This window comes from Saccostrea cucullata, unplaced genomic scaffold (genome assembly GCF_032062105.1).
Source record: "Saccostrea cucullata isolate Sc308-1 unplaced genomic scaffold, CSIRO_AGI_Scuc_v1 ctg267, whole genome shotgun sequence".
Lineage (NCBI taxonomy): Eukaryota > Metazoa > Mollusca > Bivalvia > Ostreida > Ostreidae > Saccostrea > Saccostrea cuccullata.
The window spans coordinates 434,519-454,473 of NW_026934971.1; the positions used below are offsets into that span (position 1 = coordinate 434,519).

At 33.2% G+C, this 19,955-nt stretch overlaps 2 protein-coding genes across 3 annotated transcripts; both read left to right on the forward strand.

Moving 5' to 3' along the window:
- Positions 1-364: 364 nt before the first annotated feature.
- LOC134241646 (uncharacterized) lies at positions 365-2,861 on the forward strand. Of its 2 annotated transcripts, none has more exons than XM_062723679.1 (3): positions 365-487; positions 1,204-1,292; positions 1,540-2,861. In XM_062723679.1, exons 2-3 carry the CDS (start codon positions 1,235-1,237, stop codon positions 2,595-2,597), a joined length of 1,116 nt encoding a protein of 371 aa, XP_062579663.1. In that variant the 5' UTR covers positions 365-487; positions 1,204-1,234; the 3' UTR covers positions 2,598-2,861. The 2 variants fall into 2 exon arrangements, with proteins under 2 accessions (XP_062579663.1, XP_062579664.1); XM_062723680.1 differs by having other exon boundaries at positions 1,543-2,860.
- Positions 2,862-5,704: 2,843 nt separating this feature from the next.
- Positions 5,705-19,939, forward strand: LOC134241633 (cytochrome P450 3A29-like). Its single transcript, XM_062723665.1, has 14 exons — positions 5,705-5,835; positions 7,880-7,982; positions 8,800-8,855; positions 9,643-9,745; positions 10,611-10,727; positions 11,386-11,474; positions 11,844-12,001; positions 12,486-12,613; positions 13,963-14,050; positions 14,170-14,327; positions 14,421-14,509; positions 16,863-17,000; positions 17,725-17,884; positions 18,146-19,939. Exons 1-14 carry the CDS (start codon positions 5,753-5,755, stop codon positions 18,224-18,226), a joined length of 1,551 nt encoding a protein of 516 aa, XP_062579649.1. The 5' UTR covers positions 5,705-5,752; the 3' UTR covers positions 18,227-19,939.
- Positions 19,940-19,955: the final 16 nt, after the last annotated feature.

Consider the following 19,955-nt stretch of genomic DNA (forward strand, 5'->3'; position numbering starts at 1 on the left):
ATAACAAAGACATACCGAAAAAAATACATGTACATCACAGGTTATTGACTATATATATGCATTATTATATTGGATATTTATTGGATGTTACATGAAAAAAAACAAAAAACATACACATGCACTTGCATCAGTGTAATTAAGATATATCAAATATATTATAAATCACAAGATACTAAATATATTACACTGTGCACGACACAATTTTTGAATATAATCATATAATACATGACACAAGAAATTGAAGCTATATTATTTGTAGCCAAAATCAGTGGATCTCATATTAGGTTACGAGCACCCTTTACCGGGCCTCTCTATCATGATTATGATTGACGGTATATAGATTTTTTTTTTATTGACGCCTTTCCAGTAGACAAGATGGCGGCGACAATAATCATGTTCAAGTTCGATCAGAGGAGCGAAGCTATTTGTATTTATCGAACTTGTGTTTAATTGCAAGGTGAAAGACTGGCTGTCTCTGCATATATCAGTAAGTAACATAAAAAGTGATGTTTTAAATATGCGTTTAGTTTTCCCCCGGAACTTATAAAGTTCTCTATTGTTTACATGTTTATACCAGCTGCATTTTTCACAACAAACAGTAGCATCTAAATATATCTCCAATAAAAATGATGGTCCGTTTTGGAAATAAAGTTCTTTGAGATGTATTTCAAGAAACTGTTGCAATGATGACCTCAACACTTTTTTCTTCTCTATATTATACAATCATAATGATTACTGATTTCCATAATAATGAATAATCGTTTGCGGGATTGCAGCGAGGGGCTCAGTGGGGGGAAACTTCTCTCGTTTTATGTACGGAGGCAAGTACGGGGCACTATTAATTTGCAAGATTTTCCAGATCAAGACAAAAGAAAACACTTTCAAACACAAAAAGGAGACAATTTTAGAATTAAAAAAAAACTGAAGTGTTTTTTAACAGGAGAAGGCATGTGAAAATGATTTAAAACATGTGTTAGTGACTAAAGTTAACTTTTTTTTACCCTCAGTATTAGTGTAGACGTTCTAGCTTCTGCACATAAAAGTACTTCTGCTCTTTATCTTTTCTTAAACCTAAATATCGTTAGCTTAATCTTAAGAACTCGATGAATCATTTTAGGATACATGTATAATACAATGATCTTTACCAGCAAAATGCATGTTGTTTCTTGTGTAAAGGGGGTAACCTGTTTTCTTTTTTTTCAGCACTTTCCATTTATCTTGTATTGGGTAAATTATGTCCAACGATTCAAGGTCAAATTCAGAAGACGACAAAAGTGCTATCCATATCATTGGTATGCAATCGATATCTCTGTCAAATATTTTCATTCTATCAGTTTATTAAATACATGAAAATAAAGATCTCACAAAAAATATGTATTTTTTTAATTAATATTATTTAAACAACCGACAGCCCAAATTGCAGACAAAAACCAGTTTTTTTTTCTATTCTACCGAGTTCTATATCAATAAATGTACAGTTCCATAGTCGTTCATGTTATATATTTAACCATCTAAAGCAATTTGATACTTGATACTTAGTAGATGATGACGCAAACAATAGGGCCTCATCAACGGAAGGGAGTAATTACAATTCTACCTCTCCCTTGGTTCTGCCCGGGCCCGGCTACCCATGGGACAACAAGTGGACCCACGCTGCCACAAAATCACTTCTTGAACTCTATGTGAAAAATGAAGAAAAATTCAAAGATCCACACACTAAGAAAAAACAAATATGGGGAGAAATCTCCGAAATTCTGCGTTCAAAGGGTTTTACTTTTGACGCTGAAAAATGTGAACGAAAATTTCTCAACCTCAAAACTGTTTACCGTAACAATGTTCAGCATAACTGTATGACAGGAAATTTTGACCGAAAGTGTTCATTTTTCGACGAGTTAGACTCTATATTTCATTTGAGTACCAAATTGAAATCCAACAAAAAGCCTGTCCCGAAGCTTCCAGATGTTGTCGAACCGAATAGAATTCCATTTCAAAATCCAGCGAACGAAACAACAACACATCCAAAAGTTGTCCCAGTTCCCGTGTTGTTGATTCCAAGCGGCGGGAAAGCCCCAATGGAAGCCGAGAAATCCTTAAACCCTTCAACCCCAACTCAAACTTTAGCTTCACAACACACTCGTGTAAACATCAATGCATCACCTACACAGTCAAGCAGCCAACCAAACCAATCCTACACTAATATTGTCCCTCGATATCGTCAGCCCTCACCATTACAACGATTTCCTAAAACCTCAAACAATCCCATGCAAAGAAATTTTCAGCCAGGAAATGTAGATCGCTCGCAGACTCTTCCTATGAACCCTCCCTCGGGAACTGCCGTCATAGACCTCTGTCAAGAAACAACAGACAATCTAAAACGACGCTCTAGTGAAGTCGAGGCTCGAACAGAACCGGTGAAGAAGAGAAGAGCAAGTGATCTACAGAGTCTTTTGGAAAGCTTTGAGAATTACCGTCGAGAGCAGAGAGAGAGGGAAGAACAGAGGATGCGACAGATGAAGGAAATGCATGAGGATGAAATGAAAGTGACAAACCGGTTTCTGGACATTATCCATCAGTATGTTCAGAATGGAAATAACTGATGAACGATTCATTCCGTTTGTTGTTGCACCCCCCCCCCCCCCAAATAAAAGTATTTTCCATAAAAAATGTTTTTTTTTCCTTAATATCTCTTGAAGTAGAAAAGATACATGTAGTAAGAAATGAATCCAAAGTACCATTATCTGGTTCAAACTCGGTATGCATAAAAAGATTCAGTAACCTTACGCAATTAATAGGACAATTAATAGGACAATCGGCTTGCGATAAATGATTTTTATCTTTCACTGCATACAATGCTATTATTTCACTTTTTTTTCAAAATAAAGTTCATTTGATATTCATTGGATGGTTTCCATTCTTTAACAAATTGACATTAAAGTAAGCTGACCTCCATGAGTCGAGAGTAGTTTACAATTTATCGTTTGTTTCGGTTTAGGAGGGGCGTTGCTCCAGAGCTAAGTGGTCAAGACTTGGAGGTTAACATTTTGGTCCCCGACAGGATGTAACTCTCATGCTAACCTTTCACGGAGGCTCGGGCGTCCTTGTCAAATCCTAAGAATCCCTGACCGGAAAAAAACTTGGATAGAAACCGGTAATGTTTTTAGGATGCATACTATCAACTCTGGACTTGCTTCAGATTCTGGGACTAGAGCACTCGCTCCGTGATTGTTCATAAGTCTACTGGTTCATCGATAGGCGCGGTTAAAAAAGTCACGTGCTGGGCGGGACAAATAGAGACAGAAGCGGGGCTTAGAGCACGCGGATTGGCGGAATCAAGAGCATGTAAAAAGAAAGAATAACTGTTAGATTTTTTGGTTTCATGACGATGATCAATCGATTGGAATGCGTGATAATTATTATCACGCAATCCACTCATTCCATTAGTCATGGGGACACAAATGAACAAACTTTCCTTGTGATTGGTAAGTTGTTTTGTGTTGTATGAAGTTGCTGTGGTAAGATAAAGACGAAAAAAATAGTACGAGTATTTTCGCTGCAGTTGTCTATAAGTGTTCCCCGCAGCAGATGTATGCACATACCAGCAAAATGGAAGACATGTGGTATCCTTATTTCCTTAGACCAGGAGGCTTCGTACTGCTTAGGTTCGATCTGTTTTTTATTATAGAGAAAAAGAAAACATTTTTCATTGTGTGACTGTATAACCGATTCTTCATTAATTGACGTTATTCCTTGACAGAATATATTTGGTAGCAGTTGCAGCACCTATCTCCAAAACACCTGACAGGTGTCCCCGGTGGTGATACAAGCAATGTCTAACACGTTTAGTATCCACAAAGGCAAAGAATACGCAAACATGGGGGAAAATTATTGAATATTTAGTAAAGACATAAGGCTGAAATAAAAAAAACGGAGAACAACATAAAAATTTATCTGTCGTTTGGATATGATCAAATAGCAGCGAGTTTAAATCAGAATAACAATCCCCTTATTGTATGCCTCTGTTAACGGAATAAGACTGTCCTATAAAAGAATTTTTTTTTTTATCCACTTCAACCAAAAGTAAGTTTGTATAAAGTCAGTATTTGCTTTGTTAAATTGTGATTTCACGCCTGAACTCCTTAATTTTATTGCAAGTGCATATGCAGCCCAACGCAATGAGGCATTAAAATTATATAAAAAAAAAAATAATAAAAATGTAGAGTCCAAATAGTCAAGAAATATTTGCAAAAGAAAAACAATACTGTTGAATTCAAGTGGGACAACACAATGGTCTTTGTAAGTCGGGCCCTAATATTGAATGACTTTTTTCAGCTAGGCCTAGTTTTAGATTAACAACAGCTAGTTATACATTCTACTCAGTTTAGCTGCAGAACTGCAGATCTCCGGAAAAAAATATATTGACAGACCGGAGAGCTGCAGTGCCACCCGTTGAAAAAACTGTATATTTATTGCGCACAACAAAGTGCACTGTTTCTCGATTCTATTCTCCATGTTCTTCAAACTGTCACCTAAAAAAAATTACTGACCGTGTGATCCTTATATATTCTTTCACTGCTTTCACAACAAAACATTTTTATAATTGTTGTTGATAGCCCTCCTGACCCTGGAATTGAGATGATCGAAAATTTCGTCTTTTTTTTTTTTTTTATTTTTTTTTTTAATATAAAATACTGCCATTTTGGTTTGCATGATAATTCGGTCTAGATAATGCGCTTCGTGCAGGTGTCAACTGCGAGTCGGAGAGTATTTTGATAGAAAATTAGGTAAAATTTAGCTTTTCGTAGTAAGAATTTGGAAGAATTAATCCAGAATCAAGCGCAAATTTTTGTGAGCAAAAAATATACAGTTTTTTTCAATTGCTGGCACTTTACAGAGCTCTCCTGTCAATATATTTTTTTCGGAGAGCTACAGTTCTGCAGCTAATTATATTTATTACATACTTAGTAATAAATACAGGTTTTTTTGCATATGCGATATGGCTGACGTCACAATAGCCGTATCATCCCTGCAGGGCTGATATGAATTTGCGGGGCTGATAACCTATATCAGCCCTGCAAATCCATATCAGCCCCGCAGGGCTGATACGGCTATTGTGACGTCAATATCACCCCATATCATCTCTTTATTTTAACTTTTTGAAAATAAGGTTAATCTTAATTTACAAATACATGTAACAGATTATTTTCAAATTACGGATTGGGGACACTTGAAATAGATATACAGAAACAAACCGAAACTGTATGAGACAATAGACTGTGTACATTTTAAGAAGTCTGTGCATGATTTACTTATTTTCTTCTCAACTTAATGTGTTCTGTATTTTATTACTAAGTATGTAATAAATATAATAAAACATACCCTTTTCCACATCACATCCTGTATCAGCCCTCGACCAATATCAGCCCTCGGGCCTTCGGCCCTCTGGCTGATATTGGCGTCTCGGGCTGATACAGGATGTGATATGGAAAAGGGTATGTATTATTCTCTATATAAAATCAACAAAACTTATTTCTCGATCGATGATATTTTTGGAAGTTTTAAAATTTGTAATTTTATATCTTTTATAAATATAAAATTTCACATCTCGAAATATTTTTGAAGCGTAAAAATCTAGCTAGAGGTCTATATCTATACTTTGAAAGTGCTCTTGACGCATTCGGCGTGCCATAGCTGAAAGTGAAAGTAGGCCAAAGCCAAAGGACACTAATTCAGCACTAGTATACAAACCATCTGAATGGACCTACATCTCTGCTGTTTGTTGGATTCTTGGGCATTGTCATTGGCTGGGATTGTTGTCGTCGTTTTTCTTTTGTTATGGTAAGACGTATTGAATTATATATGACAGAGGAAAGTTGTCCTAGAGATTCTAGGATTGCTGTATTTTGTAGCCTGCAGCTGTAGTAAGGTCTGATGGATTGTCACGTTATCAAATATGCAAGAAGATATGTGAAGTCATGATCTAGGTACTTGGATTTCTCCATGTCTTGAATAATATAATGTGTATACTTGATCTCAAAACTGATATACCGCATTAAAAAAAGAAGACATAATCAATATATATACTGCTTAGAATTATTCTTATTTCATGTAATATATTAAGTTCAATAAACCCTAAAATATCATTGTATCTAAGCCTATTTCTAATTTTCCATAGAAATTAAGAACTTTTAAAATTAAACAATTAACTCACTTTGAATAAAATGAATCTATAAAATATATCACAATGTGTCTTGATTTATGAAAAACAATCAATTTATCAGCCTAATATTTGATTAGTCTAGAATTATAGACAAGTTATTAGAATTGCTATATTCTGAGTCCAAACATAGTGTAAAAGTTACATGTATCAATGATTCATGTATGTATCGTATAATAAATATTACAGTCTGTGTATTTCATGTTCATTGGTTAAATAAATATCGTTATTATATGATTGAATAGTTTTCATCTCTCTGATTGGCTGAGATCCAACTATGTTAGAAAAATACTACGTTGTATTGACCTGCACGTGACGTTCCAGGTCAATACAAGGATTTATTTCCTCTACATTGATCTAAAAATAGATCGGGATATTCCAAATTGATACAAATTGAATTTGGAAAGCTATTTAAACTACTATAACTTTTTTTCATGTGAAGATAAGTTAAGCGAATATATATTTTCGGGTGAGGGTGATAAGAGGGGATGCATGGACACTCCTCCAACACTTTTACTGAAAAACAATTTTTACTTTTTGGCAGTCAGTTTTCCCTGATAATACTCCTTCCTTTAAAACTCTATACTAGAAAAAAGACTGACATAATTTTTTTTCATGGCAACTAAAATTGATTTAAAAAAAAAAACTTAACAAAAAAATAAATACGACCTGTAAGGTTTATTAACATTTTAATTCTGCTTCTCTCTTAATTGTATTTGGATAGGACTTAATCAAATGCAAACAAGTAATGGGTTTTATCATTTTATTAGTGAATCATACAATAAAACAATTATTGCTGTTTTTTTCAGTCAATACAATGATTTAGCCATCTTCGAAGTACAATATTCACCTCGCCCTCCGGGCTCGGTGAATATTGTACTCCTCAGATGGCTAAATCATTGTATTGACCTCAAAACACAGCAATAATTGTATAATATCTTTTTTCAGAAATATCACTGTTTCATATAAATCTGTTTAAAATTTGGAAAACAGTGATATTTCCTTGTTGTCAAACTTAGTTTACAGTTAAGACTGATGTTATTGATATTTTTCATTTTGTAACAAGGAAAATTCCAAACTACATGAACAAGCTAAGTGCATTGCTCAAACCTGGTCACCCTGTTTAAATAAAGTATAACATGAACAAGTATTTTATGTACATGTATTACATAATTGCACATTAATTTAAAAAAACAGGATTGATTAAAAATATATGTACATTTACTGCATGCAGAACATCATTTATACTTAATTATTTCTTTTTTTTATTCCATGCATATTAGTAACAGGACATGGACTATTTAATACAAATAGAACTAATTATATAAGGCCTGAGTACAACTTATAAAATTTACTGAATATTATTTTTAGTATATGGATATTGTTATGATTATGATATTGCTAAAAAGTGACACAAACTTGCCAATATTTGCAAAAACAGTATAAAAAAATTAAGTGTATTACAAATATACATATGAAAATAATGCATGCAGTCCTATCACATCTAAAGAAAAGCATATTTCATTATATTAAGTATTGGAAGGAGATCAGTGGCAATTCAGAATATTAATTTAACACCCCCACCCACCCACACCCACCCCCTCCCAACTATTTTTCTATTTTATATTAATTAGCTTTTTATTTAGACTTCTTTTGATTCCCCAGGCTGCGGCGTCGAGAAGCGGAGGATTACCAGAGAAGGACGGGGATACCTGCCCCGGAGGGAATCCTTCCTCTGATAGGTCATCTTTATCAGGTCATCAGAATGGTGAGGAGGATCTAGAAGTTTGATACTTCACCATTATCAATTAAATACAGCTGACCTTGAGTCCTATATACCAGACATCTACAACTGACCTTGAGTACTGTATACCAGACATCTACAGCTGTCCTTGAGTTCTGTATACCAGACATCTACAACTGACCTTGAGTACTGTATACCAGACATCTACATCTGACTTTGAGTAATGTATACAAGACAACTGACCTTGAGTACTGTATACCAGACATCTACAACTGACCTTGAGTACTGTATACCAGACATCTACAACTGACCTTGAGTACTGTATACCAGACATCTACAGCTGACCTTGAGTACTGTATACCAGACATCTACAGCTGACCTTGAGTACTGTATACCAGACATCTACAGCTGACCTTGAGTACTGTATACCAGACATCTACAGCTGACCTTTAGTACTGTATACCAGACATCTACAGCTGACTTTGAGTACTGTATACCAGACATCTACAGCTGATCTTGAGTACTGTATACCAGACATCTACATCTGACCATTAGTACTGTTTACAAAACATCTTTAAACTGACCATGAGTACTGTAATACAGATAGCTACAACTGACCTTAAGTTCTGCATACCAGACATCGATAACTGACCTTAAGTTCATTATCTCTAGGGTATAGAGTGTACTAAAATAATAGAGATTTGTCAAAATAAGTACATTGTATTCTGTTTTAATCATTTTTTTAAAAAAGATTTTAAGTTCCAAATACATGTACTACAGTGACTTCATTATCTAAAATCTATGAAGATTTTTATTAATTTTTTATTTTTTTTTACTGTAGGGAGTTGATGATTATGAGAGGAAATGGTTTAATGAAAAGAAAACTAAAATCATTGTGTAAGTACAAAGCAGTTTGTCTATACAATATCCAGAATAATTTACATCAAAAAGAGAAGTAATTTCACACCCCTATATTCTGATGACCTCTGAAGGTCAAAACCTAGAACTAGTATAATTTTTTTTGAGCTTTCTTTGCTTCCTCAAAGATTTTGAGGCAAATAAAATTTTACCTGTCTGTTTGTTCACAAAACTTTAATCTTGTTGTGAATTTTGATTGGTTGGTGCTAGGACTTTCAAATTAAAGATGTATTCCTTGTTACAAGAGCTTTTTGCGCTACAAACATTTTTGATCTTATGACCTAGACCTTGGAGCTTGACCTTCTTTGTCCTTTGTAAAATTTGACCTTGGCATTAATTTTTTGAATGGTTAGAGCTAGCTAGGGCTTGCATACATTATTTCACCTGTGTTATCCTAGTTACAAGACACCTTTTACTTAGATTTCAACATTATTGACCACATGTCCTTGACCTTGCAGTTTGATAATTAATCTAAAAAAATTTAAAAAAACCTTTAACCCTAGCCATTGCTCTTCAATAAGTTTTTAAAAGCCTGTCTTTCATATTCTTATGTGCATTTCATTTCTTTTGATCTTTTCTTTTTAAACCAAATTCTTGACCTTTTTAACCATGGCATTTACTTTTGACAAATAGCCATTGTGACCAGATCAAAATTTTGACCTTGGAGTTTTAATTACTTTTGTAAAACGTTTGAATTACTCTAGGGCTCTCACATTTTATATTGATGTAATGGAGTTAATAAAAAATTAATGCAAACATTTTACAGGTCTTGGTATGGTAAAACTCCCCTAATTACTGTGGCTGATCCAGAAATAGCAAAGCATGTCCTTGTGAAGGATTTTCCCTACTTCCAGGACAGGCCAAGGAGGGTAAGGGAGTACTGGGGATATTTTTGTTTGACATGTTGTACTGGTTTGGGATAAGTTTTACATAATCAGAGTTAAACTGCTTTTGAGTGTTTCCCTAAATGAATTGGCTAGTCAATTTTATGTTTTATATTCACATCCACTAAATGTGTTCTCAGAGTACCAGTACTTTATTATTAAAGACGATGAAGACAAGTATAACTTCTTAAACTTATTTATTTTGATTTGGCGATTGTGGCCACGACCTACATGATATATACTTTTAAATTATTAATCGTTATAACATAACTCCTTATAAACCTTATAATCCTTATCCTTACAAACCTTATATCAATCCTTATCCCTATAACCTTATCCATATAAAGTCCTGAAGATTTGAATACTGACAACATTCATGCTGGTACTGGGTGATGGTACTTTAATACTTGCAGTTCTTTTGTATGAAAGCTACAAATGCCATTTATTAAGCAATGAAGTATTCACTACTAGAATAGCTCATTTAGTAAGATCTTGTTTTCCAAGCCATCAATGTAAAAATCATTTAGAATTATCAAACCTTCATCCACTTAACATGATTAATTAAAGACAGCTGTAATCATTAAGGTATCTTTATTTCTTTGTTTATATTGGAATTAATGTTGTTATCATTTCTGGAAAAAATAATCTAACTTGCAGATATGTGCATGTTTTGATTCTATTTTCTTTTCTTTTTCCTTTTTTTTTTTGGCAATGTTGCAACCGTCACTAACCCCCCCCCCCCCCAAAAAAAAAGAAAAAGAAAAAAAGCATATTTTTTGAAAAATATCAGATTGTAGAAAACAATGACTTTTAACAACATGCAAATAAAATTTTGTACTTATTTTTGCAGATTTACACAATGACACAGACACCTGTTAACAAAGGTGTATTTTTCCATTATGGATCACACTGGAAACGGATTCGTTCCATTTTAACTCCAACATTTAGCACAGGGAAACTGAAGATGGTATGATATAATAGAGAATATTTGATGATAGGCCATCTTTAAAAAGTTGTTTGGTTGCCCTCTCCAATCCCACTCGCTAAAAGTGGCCCAACTCAAAACTTTTTAACCTCCAGGAAGCAATTCATTTTTTATGTATTCTTGAAAATATATTTTATTTTTAAAAATTTAGCATTGAAATCAATATTTTTCTGAGAAAAATAATTTATCCTGAGATGGGAGAGGGCAAACAAATATCATCTTAAAGCCAGCCTTATCTGATAGGTTGTGTTTTTGTATCCAATGAGTTGTGTGTTTTGTATTCAAAAATTGTGGACTATGTACAAAATAGAAAACACTAATTACAAGAGTATGAAAAATATCATATCCAGTCAAGAACTGTGTAAATACTTTTCTCACACTCTCTTAGTGCATTACTCTACATAAAAAATCTACAATATTGTTTAATTGTACCACAAATAAAATGGCTTTTAAAAAAGTGTCTTTTATTACACTGCATCTGGATAAGGAAAACTGCAATTTTTAAGACAACTTAAACAAAAGAAAACTTAATTTGCAAAGAAATTAGTATTGGAATATATTCCTTCATTTATTAACTGTGGATAATGTTACAGTTAATAAAATGAAGGACTTGTTCTAATGTAACTTTTTACCTTTGTAGACTACACATGACATAAACAGATGTTCTGCAAATCTGGCTGATAAAATGGAAAACATGGCAAAAGCCAAAGAAAATGTTGAAGTCAAACAGTAAGTATCATAGAAATCCACAATACCCTAGTTAAGGATTAGGAGAACCCTGCAAGCTTTTTGTTAAATTTTACAATAAAAGTTTTATGGTTAATATTCACAAGTAAATAAGTAACTATTGTGCAAGTGACATGACATTCTGGAATGGTGGTGATGGTAGGTTGGGGGGGGGGGGGGGGGGGGGGGGGGGGAGGCAAGTTGGGCATCAAAGACTAATCTAGACATACATAGTAAATGTTCTTTAAATAGTTTGTATCATTACAACTGTTCCTCAAATACCTTAGTCTTTCTGATGAATATAATGACACCTGTAGCAAGTTAGAGGAAATTGTCACTATATTCCAAATTGTCAGTGCTGTACCTTAACAGGTTATATGGGGGTTTTACTCTGGATGCTATAGCAGCGACAGCCTTTGGATTGGATGTAGACAGTATTAACAATCCAGACAGTTCTTTTATCAAGAACATCAAAGAAATATTCCAAAGAGGGATGAAGCCATGGAGAAGAATTTGCATCACACTTGCAAGTAGGTATAAGTTATGTACCTTTTTGCTGCACTGATGATTTTTTTGCTGACTTTATACATGCATATATATATCAAACATTGTAGCTCATCTAAGCAAATTAAAGACTATTGACCTTTTCTGATCAACATTTGTCTCATGTTCTTTCATCTGTATTCTGTAAACTTTAATTCAAGGCCACATCTCTTTTTTGAGAAAACTATTAAGAAATGGTATATTGTATCCCATGAATTAAATATGTTGTTTAAAATGAGAAGGAAAGGATGATGATTACATTGTAAATTGATCGAAAGTCATTTATTTCAAACAAGTTTTATTGATTTTCGTTTTGCAAAAACTCTTAAATTAATCAATCAAAGTGTTGAATTAAGGAAAATTTTCAAAATTTACACAAAATTGTTAGTTAGCTGCATTTGGAGAAAAAGTGTTTAGTGTATTGGCCTTAAACATAGACAAGTATTCATGCCTTAATCTTAATTTTTATAGGTGTATTTCCTAGCCTTTATCCTGTTCTTCGTATCTTCAACCTGACTTTCTTCAACAAGGAGAATGTAGGGTTTTTTGTCAGACAATGTCAAGCTATGATAGAAGACAGGAAAACCGAGTCATCTGAGGTATGTGTGTCAATGAAATCAGAAGGACTCAAAAGGAATATTGGGATTGGGATTACATAACATCAAAGAAATCAGAACATGTATTGGGTTGTTTTAGGTATTACCATATTGAGTGCATTTATATTGAAAGTGGGCATTTATTATAAACATAATGAAATCTTAGTGATTTTAAGGACGTTCGATCCTGATATTTTGAGCGTGATTCGCGCAGGTCCTTTATTCATAAAATTAAGCATCATTTTTAGGTTCTAACAATAAAACTGAATTCTACAATGCAAATTAAACTATATTCAATGAAAAAACTGCGATTAAATTCCATTCAAGTAGAATTAAGCTTGGGACTATATTTCGTGGCGGAAGGTTTTTCAGACGAAAATGATCAGTTTTTTCCATTTGAACTAGAACAGTACTGTTAATTTGGGATGCCTATTTTTCCATGCTGGTTGCACACAAAGCTGTTTTTTGCAGTGAAATATGCTATGCTGGTTCTGAAATATCTGTTAAATTATTTCTTATGAATTCTATCAACAAAGTGTGACAAATATAGTAAATATATTCTGAAAATCCAGGAAAAAATTGAGCCAACTTTAATGTAAAATTCACACTTTTTTAGTAATATCTGAAAATGTACATCATATACCCCCACTTTTGATGTTCTTTTCTAAATATTCAAGATAACTTTGACCTATTTGCTTAAAATCAGAAAAAGTTTAAGACTTTAAAATAATTTTCTTGCTTATTATATTTTCAATGCCGGAAAAGTAACATTTTATTAGTGCAGAAAGGTCAAATAATTGATTATGCGAAGCAATTTGAAACTTTTTCTTAGTCACAATTTTTAAGTGTCTTTTTTTAAACAGACTTAGAGTTCATTTTGTTTCATGCTTTAATTGGATAAAAATATTGAAGGGAAAACGTCGAAGATGTAATTCTTAATTAAGACACAAATTTCAGTGCAGAAAGGTCATATTAAATGTACTGTAGCGCTAAAAGAAGCATATTGACCCCCATTTTTAGATTTGAATTTCAATTAAGCTATGTATGTAGAAACTAAAAATATACTTGGCAAAAAAAGTTTAAGACTTTAAATATCAGGATCGAACGTCGTTAAGGATCTTTCTTCTTATTTTCAAAGACAATAGAGACTTTTATTTTTAGCATGAGAGCATTGCAAAAAATGCCAAAATTAGATTTTGATAAAATATCCATGTTATGCTATTGCAGGGCTTAAATTTAAAAAAAATTGGATAATTGTAAACTGACAATAAAATTGAAAGGAATATTGGTCTCAAATTGCCTAAAATGTATTATTACTTTTGCATGGTTAAATTTTTGTTTTATAATTATAGAGACATGTTGATTTTCTTCAACTTATGGTGAATGCTGAGTTAGATGATCAGTCATTACAAGATCAACATATCAACAGTGGACAGAAAAGTAATTATTATCTTAACACCATGCAGGAAAATGATGAAAAATTATATCAAAATGCTTTTACATTTCCCATCTTTCCTGAATTGACCAATGATGAAATTACATAATTTCCATCTTTTTAGAATTGACCAATGATGAGATAATAGGTCAGGCTTTCCTGTTTTTTGTTGCGGGGTATGAAACCACTGCCAACACAATGAACTTTGTTTCCTATGAACTAGCCGTAAATCAGGAAGTTCAAGACAGAGTGGTTCAGGAGATTAAGGATCAAATTGGGAAGGTGATGAATAAAATGATGTTTTTTTGTAAAGTAAACTTTCAAAGATGTAGTGCCACTTCAAATATTTAGATCCCATTTCCTAATTACTTGTAGGATGAACCTAATTATGAAAATGTGAACAAACTACAGTACATGGAACAAGTGATTTTAGAGACGCTCAGAATGTACCCTCCTCTACCTAGGTAAAAAAAAATATGTTGAGGTCGAATTGTTATTACCGTATAGCGGGTTATTCCGCTAAATGGTAGTCTGCTAAAATTTTAATCGTTAAAATATTCACTACTATTTTTAGTGTTTATGTGCAAAAAGCTAAAACCCTGTGTCTTCTAAAATAAATTACGCTTAATTTATTGGCATACCTTTGAGCAGGCAAAACGCCAAATTTTACACCTGCCAAGAAAACCTGCTATACAGTAAATAAAAGCATATACAGTGGACCTTCAGATATCCGGACGCCAGATATCCGGATGCTTCAGTATCCGGACGACTTTTCATGGGAACAGAATTTTTTAATCTTATTTTGTCTTGTTTAACTGGTAATTCAGATATCCGGATGCTTCACATATCCGGACATATTGCCTAGGAACCAAAGTGTCCGGATAAATGAGGGCCCACTGTATATGTATTCAGGCCTGGGGGACATAAAACTTAGACATACTGATTTTGAACTCAGTCTCACTTTTACCAAAGGAATATATAGTTGAAAAGAATGATTGAGATTAAAAGTGAGCTTGTCCAAGTTTTATGGCCCCCATTCAAGCATTTTAGAATAAAAAATTATGGTGTCATTTTCTCATCTTATAATTACTGATTATTGAAAGAGTGTAGATAATCTGGTACTTTTTGAGGTGTGAAAAGGGGATAAAATTGTGTTTAAAAAATTACAAATGACATAATAAGATAAGATAAGATAAGCTTTATTTAAAGTCAGTATGGTAGTTAAAAATTAACACAAGCTCTTATGAGCTTTTGACTGACATTGTTAATATATATATAACAGTAAAACAATGGAAACATGCAGCACTAAACATAGTATTACTTGTAACAGTACAGCACACAGTCTCATTTAGAGGACATATCAGTGAAGATGCATATAAAAGACACACATGTACAGACACACAAACAATACAGCACAGATGCATAGGGAATGCAACAGATAGAGATACATATATAAGTCACACCTTTACAAACACGCAAGCAGTTCATCGACAGAGACATAAAAAGAACATAACAGAAAAAAAGACACACATATTAATCATTTATCATTTAGTTTGCAGTTTTATTTTAATGGGTTTTTAGCTCACCTGAGCTGAAAGCTCAAGTGAGCTTTTCTGATCACATTTTGTCTGGAGTCCATGTGTCTGTCTTGCTGTCTGTCTGTAAACTTTTAACATTTTTGACTTCTTCTCCAGAACCACTTGGCCAATTTCAACCAAACTTGCCACAAAGCATCCTTGGGTGAAGGGATTCAAGTTTGTTCAAATGAAGGGCCACGCCCTTATTCAAGGGGAGATAATTCAGAAATAGAGAAAATTTGGTGGCATGTTTTAAAAATCTTCTTCTTAAGAACCACTGTGCCAGGAAAGATGAAACTTATGGGGAAACATTCTCAGATAGTGTAGATTTAAGTTTGTTTAAATCATGATCCCCGGGGGTAGGGCGAGGCCACAATGGCTGATCAAAGTTTTGCATAGAAATATATAGGAAAAAATCTTTAAAAATCTTCTCCAGAACCATTTGATCAGGAAAGATGAAACTCATGGAAAGCATCCTCAAGTGTAGGGCAGGGCCAAAATAGCTGATCAAAGCTTTACATAGGAATATATAGGAAATTTGAAAAAAAAAACTTCTTCTCCAGAACCATTGGACCAGGAAAGATGAAACTCATGTGGAAGCATACTCAGGTAGTGTAGATTCAAGTTTGTTCAAGTCATGACCCCTGGGGGTAGGGCAAGGCCACAATGGCTGATCAAAGGTTTATATATTAGAAATATATAGGAAAATTTTTTAAAATCTTCTTCTCCAGAACCACTTTTCCAGGAAAGATGAAACTAATGTGGAAGCATCCTCAGGTAGTGTAGATTCAAATTTGTTCAAATCATGACCCCCTGGGGTATGGTGGGGCCACAATGGCTGATCAATGTTTTACATAGGAATACATAGGAAAAATCTGTTAAAAATCTTCTTATCAAGATCAACAAGGCTATGATTAGTGATATTAATATGGAAGCATCCTCTGTTAGAGTTAATTCAAGTTTGTTGATGACCCTTGGTAGTAAGGTGGGGCCATAATGGGCAGTGAAATCTTTACATAGAAATATATAGGAAAAATCTTTAAATCTCTTCTTCTCAAGTATGGCAAATTATGCATGTATACTTTATTGATAAAGTGACATTCTCAAGTGAAAAAAATTCACCCCCTCCCCAACAAGTAAACTTTTCAATACTGAGCTGATTTGTGTTTTTTAAACTAGCCCATGTGCTCAGGTGAGTGATGTGGCCCATGGGCCTCTTGTTTCTTTTTTCATTTGACAGACTAACTCGTGAGATAGGGGAGACAGTTGTGATAAAAGATTACACATTTCTAAAAGGAGGCACCGTGGTGATTCCAGTGTATGGACTTCATCATAATCCAGATTACTGGCCGGATCCAGAGAAGTTTGATCCAGACAGGTAATGCTTTTGGTGCCTGTGGGTTCCCAGTGTGATAAATATAAATCATAAAATATTATGATATTACATGAAAAGTTGAGACAAACGTGTGTTATTAGCAACATTCAATTAGAGTCAGAAAATATGTGCATTTACCACATTTGACTATAATTAGTCATGAAATTCAAGTAAAAGTATTACAATTCTCAGGTAAGCTTGGACTTTCATGATTAGTGTCTGAAATTTACACAGCTTTTACTCACTGTTGAAATATACATGGGATAGAAATTCAGTCAAATGTCAACGAGTGTACCAAATAACAAATAACACTGTCTCGCCCGGCAAAGAGGTGGAGCTTAAATTGTCTCATCGTTGTCAACAACAATTTAAAGTTCAAGTTTTTATTAATTTCTTAACGAATGAGAATCTATTTGCCATTTGACAGATGCTAATTACATAGCACCGAGAATGCCAAACCTTACTGAAAGTCCAAGCTTACCTGAGAATTGTCCTAACAAATTTGGGGAATATCATATTTTGAATTATGTACACAGGTGTATTGCTAAATGACCTTGGTATATATAAAGCTGTGACTATGAGTGCCATTTTCTAAGGTCAGAGACAGGTTGGGTAGGGATGGGGACAACAGATGCTTGAGCTTCAATTTAACTGTCTATAATATGACCACAAATTTAAGAGTATAATAGACAGCTGTGCAGAATAATTATTTCCATGATGTTTTCAGATTTGAAAATTCCAAGAATGTCCAGAACAAGTTTTACTACATGCCATTTGGACTTGGTCCAAGAATGTGTTTAGGAATGAGGCTTGCCATGTTAGAACTAAAAATAGCCCTGGTTCATGTTCTCAGGAGGGTTCGATTTGTTCCCTGTCAGGAAACTCAGGTACAAAACACTAGATTTCTCAATTTACCTGAGGGAATCAAGATTTATTATAAAGAATGATGATAGCGATGCTTCTTATTTCCCCTAATATTTTATAACTTACATTATAAGAAAGTATTTTTATATTATATTTCAAAATATTGTGTATCATGATTGAAATTAATTTAATTAAGTTACAAGTACTAAATAAAATTTCAAAGCATAGAAAACAGAGACAACATATTTAATCATTAATAACTTTATTAAATATCTCCTTTTCAGATTCCCTTGAAAGTTATTACCAACAAGGGTCTTATAACTGTGGAAAAACCAATCAAGTTAGCATTTGAGTTACGACATTGAGAAATTTTACCAAGTTTGAAAAAAATTATGATATCCTAGAATGTGGAGAAACAATCCTTGTAATTGACCATAAAAGAGGTATTAGACAGAAACCCCATCCTTATAGGCTTCATTGAATAGTACGGCAAAGAAAATTTGAAGCCGATGGACTAAGAACACATGAAGGAATTTAAAAAGACAAATTAAGGAAAATTGTAATGAATATATTTGTGATATTAATGATATTAATCAGAAGTCTTTGAAATTGTTATAGTTCACCTGAGCCAAAGGCTTAAGTAAGCTTTAATTTTCTGATTGCAATTTCTTCATTGTTGTCAATGTCTTAAACTTTCACGAAAACAACTGGGCTAATTTCAGTCAAACTTGCCACAAAGCATCCTTAGGTGGATTGTGCAAATTAATTAAGGGCAACATAGCCTCTTTTAAGGGGAGATAATTCAGAAATAGTGAAAATTTGGTTGCATCTTTAAATATCTTCTTATCAAGAACAATGGTTAATGGGTAAAAAAAATTTCCAAACCTTTAGAAATTTTTTTTTTACAAAGTGTAGATTAAAGTTTGTTCAGATGATGACCTCCAGGGGTAGGGCATTGCCACAATGTCAGATCAAAGTTTTAAATTGAATATATATATGTACAAATCTTTAAAAAATCTTCTTTAGAACAGAAAAGCCACAATTAGTCATATTGATAATAATCATTGAAAAATCTTCTGTTCAAAAAAAAAAACAACAAAGCCATTAATTTTGAAAACTATTCTGTTGAAAAAAAACAAAGCCATTAGATGTATTGAAATGGAAGCATCCTTAAGTAGTTTAAAATACTTAAGATGCCCCCCCCCCCCTCCATAAACTTTTCAATTCTGAACTGATTTATTCATTTTCATAGTACATGTAAATATACTCCGATGAGTATTGTAGCCCATGGACCTCCTTTTATCTTTTTTATGTCAGTCTCTGAATTATCATAGCAGTTTTGTGTGCCAAAATTCAAGGACAATACTTCGCTGCAGAACTGTAGTGTTATTGTTTTATATATTAGTATGGCCAAGGACTAATGTATAAAACCATAACGCTACAGTTCTGCAGCTAGGACAATATTATGTTCCACATTAAAGATTGAATTTGCATTTAGGTCCTTGAAGTGATAACATACATGTACATATGCATTTTTATAGTTTAATATTATCTTATATCATAAATATGCACATACTTACATGTATTTTTAAAAGAATTATATAAATGATGGTGATAGTGGAAGTTGGGCAGTCATGTATTACCGCGTAGCCCTACCGGTATTTCTACGCATATCAATGCCAAAATAAGGTGTTTTATTGCATACATTTGTTACATTGTTTATTAGGTCATGAGGTTTTTATCTTTCATTGTACTTGTACAGGTATTTCATTGAACAAAATATTTTAAATTTGTTAGCATAATACCAGAAACATACATCTTTTAAAATGTTTATATTTACAATACGTAACCAATATGAGCTGTCAGTCTCAATCCTGAACAAAAATAAATGTATGTATTTATTTGTCAAAGTGTATTTGTTTGTGAAAACTCAAAAAGGATTCTTTTTTTTTTTGGTCTACTTTGTTATTCTGAAGTTGTCAGTAAAACAGCAATGAGAAGTGTATATAATATATGTGCTGAATACAAAATAATAAAAATACATGTAGCATGTACATTTTAATAAAACTTTAAATTAAGCCTCTTGTTAATTAT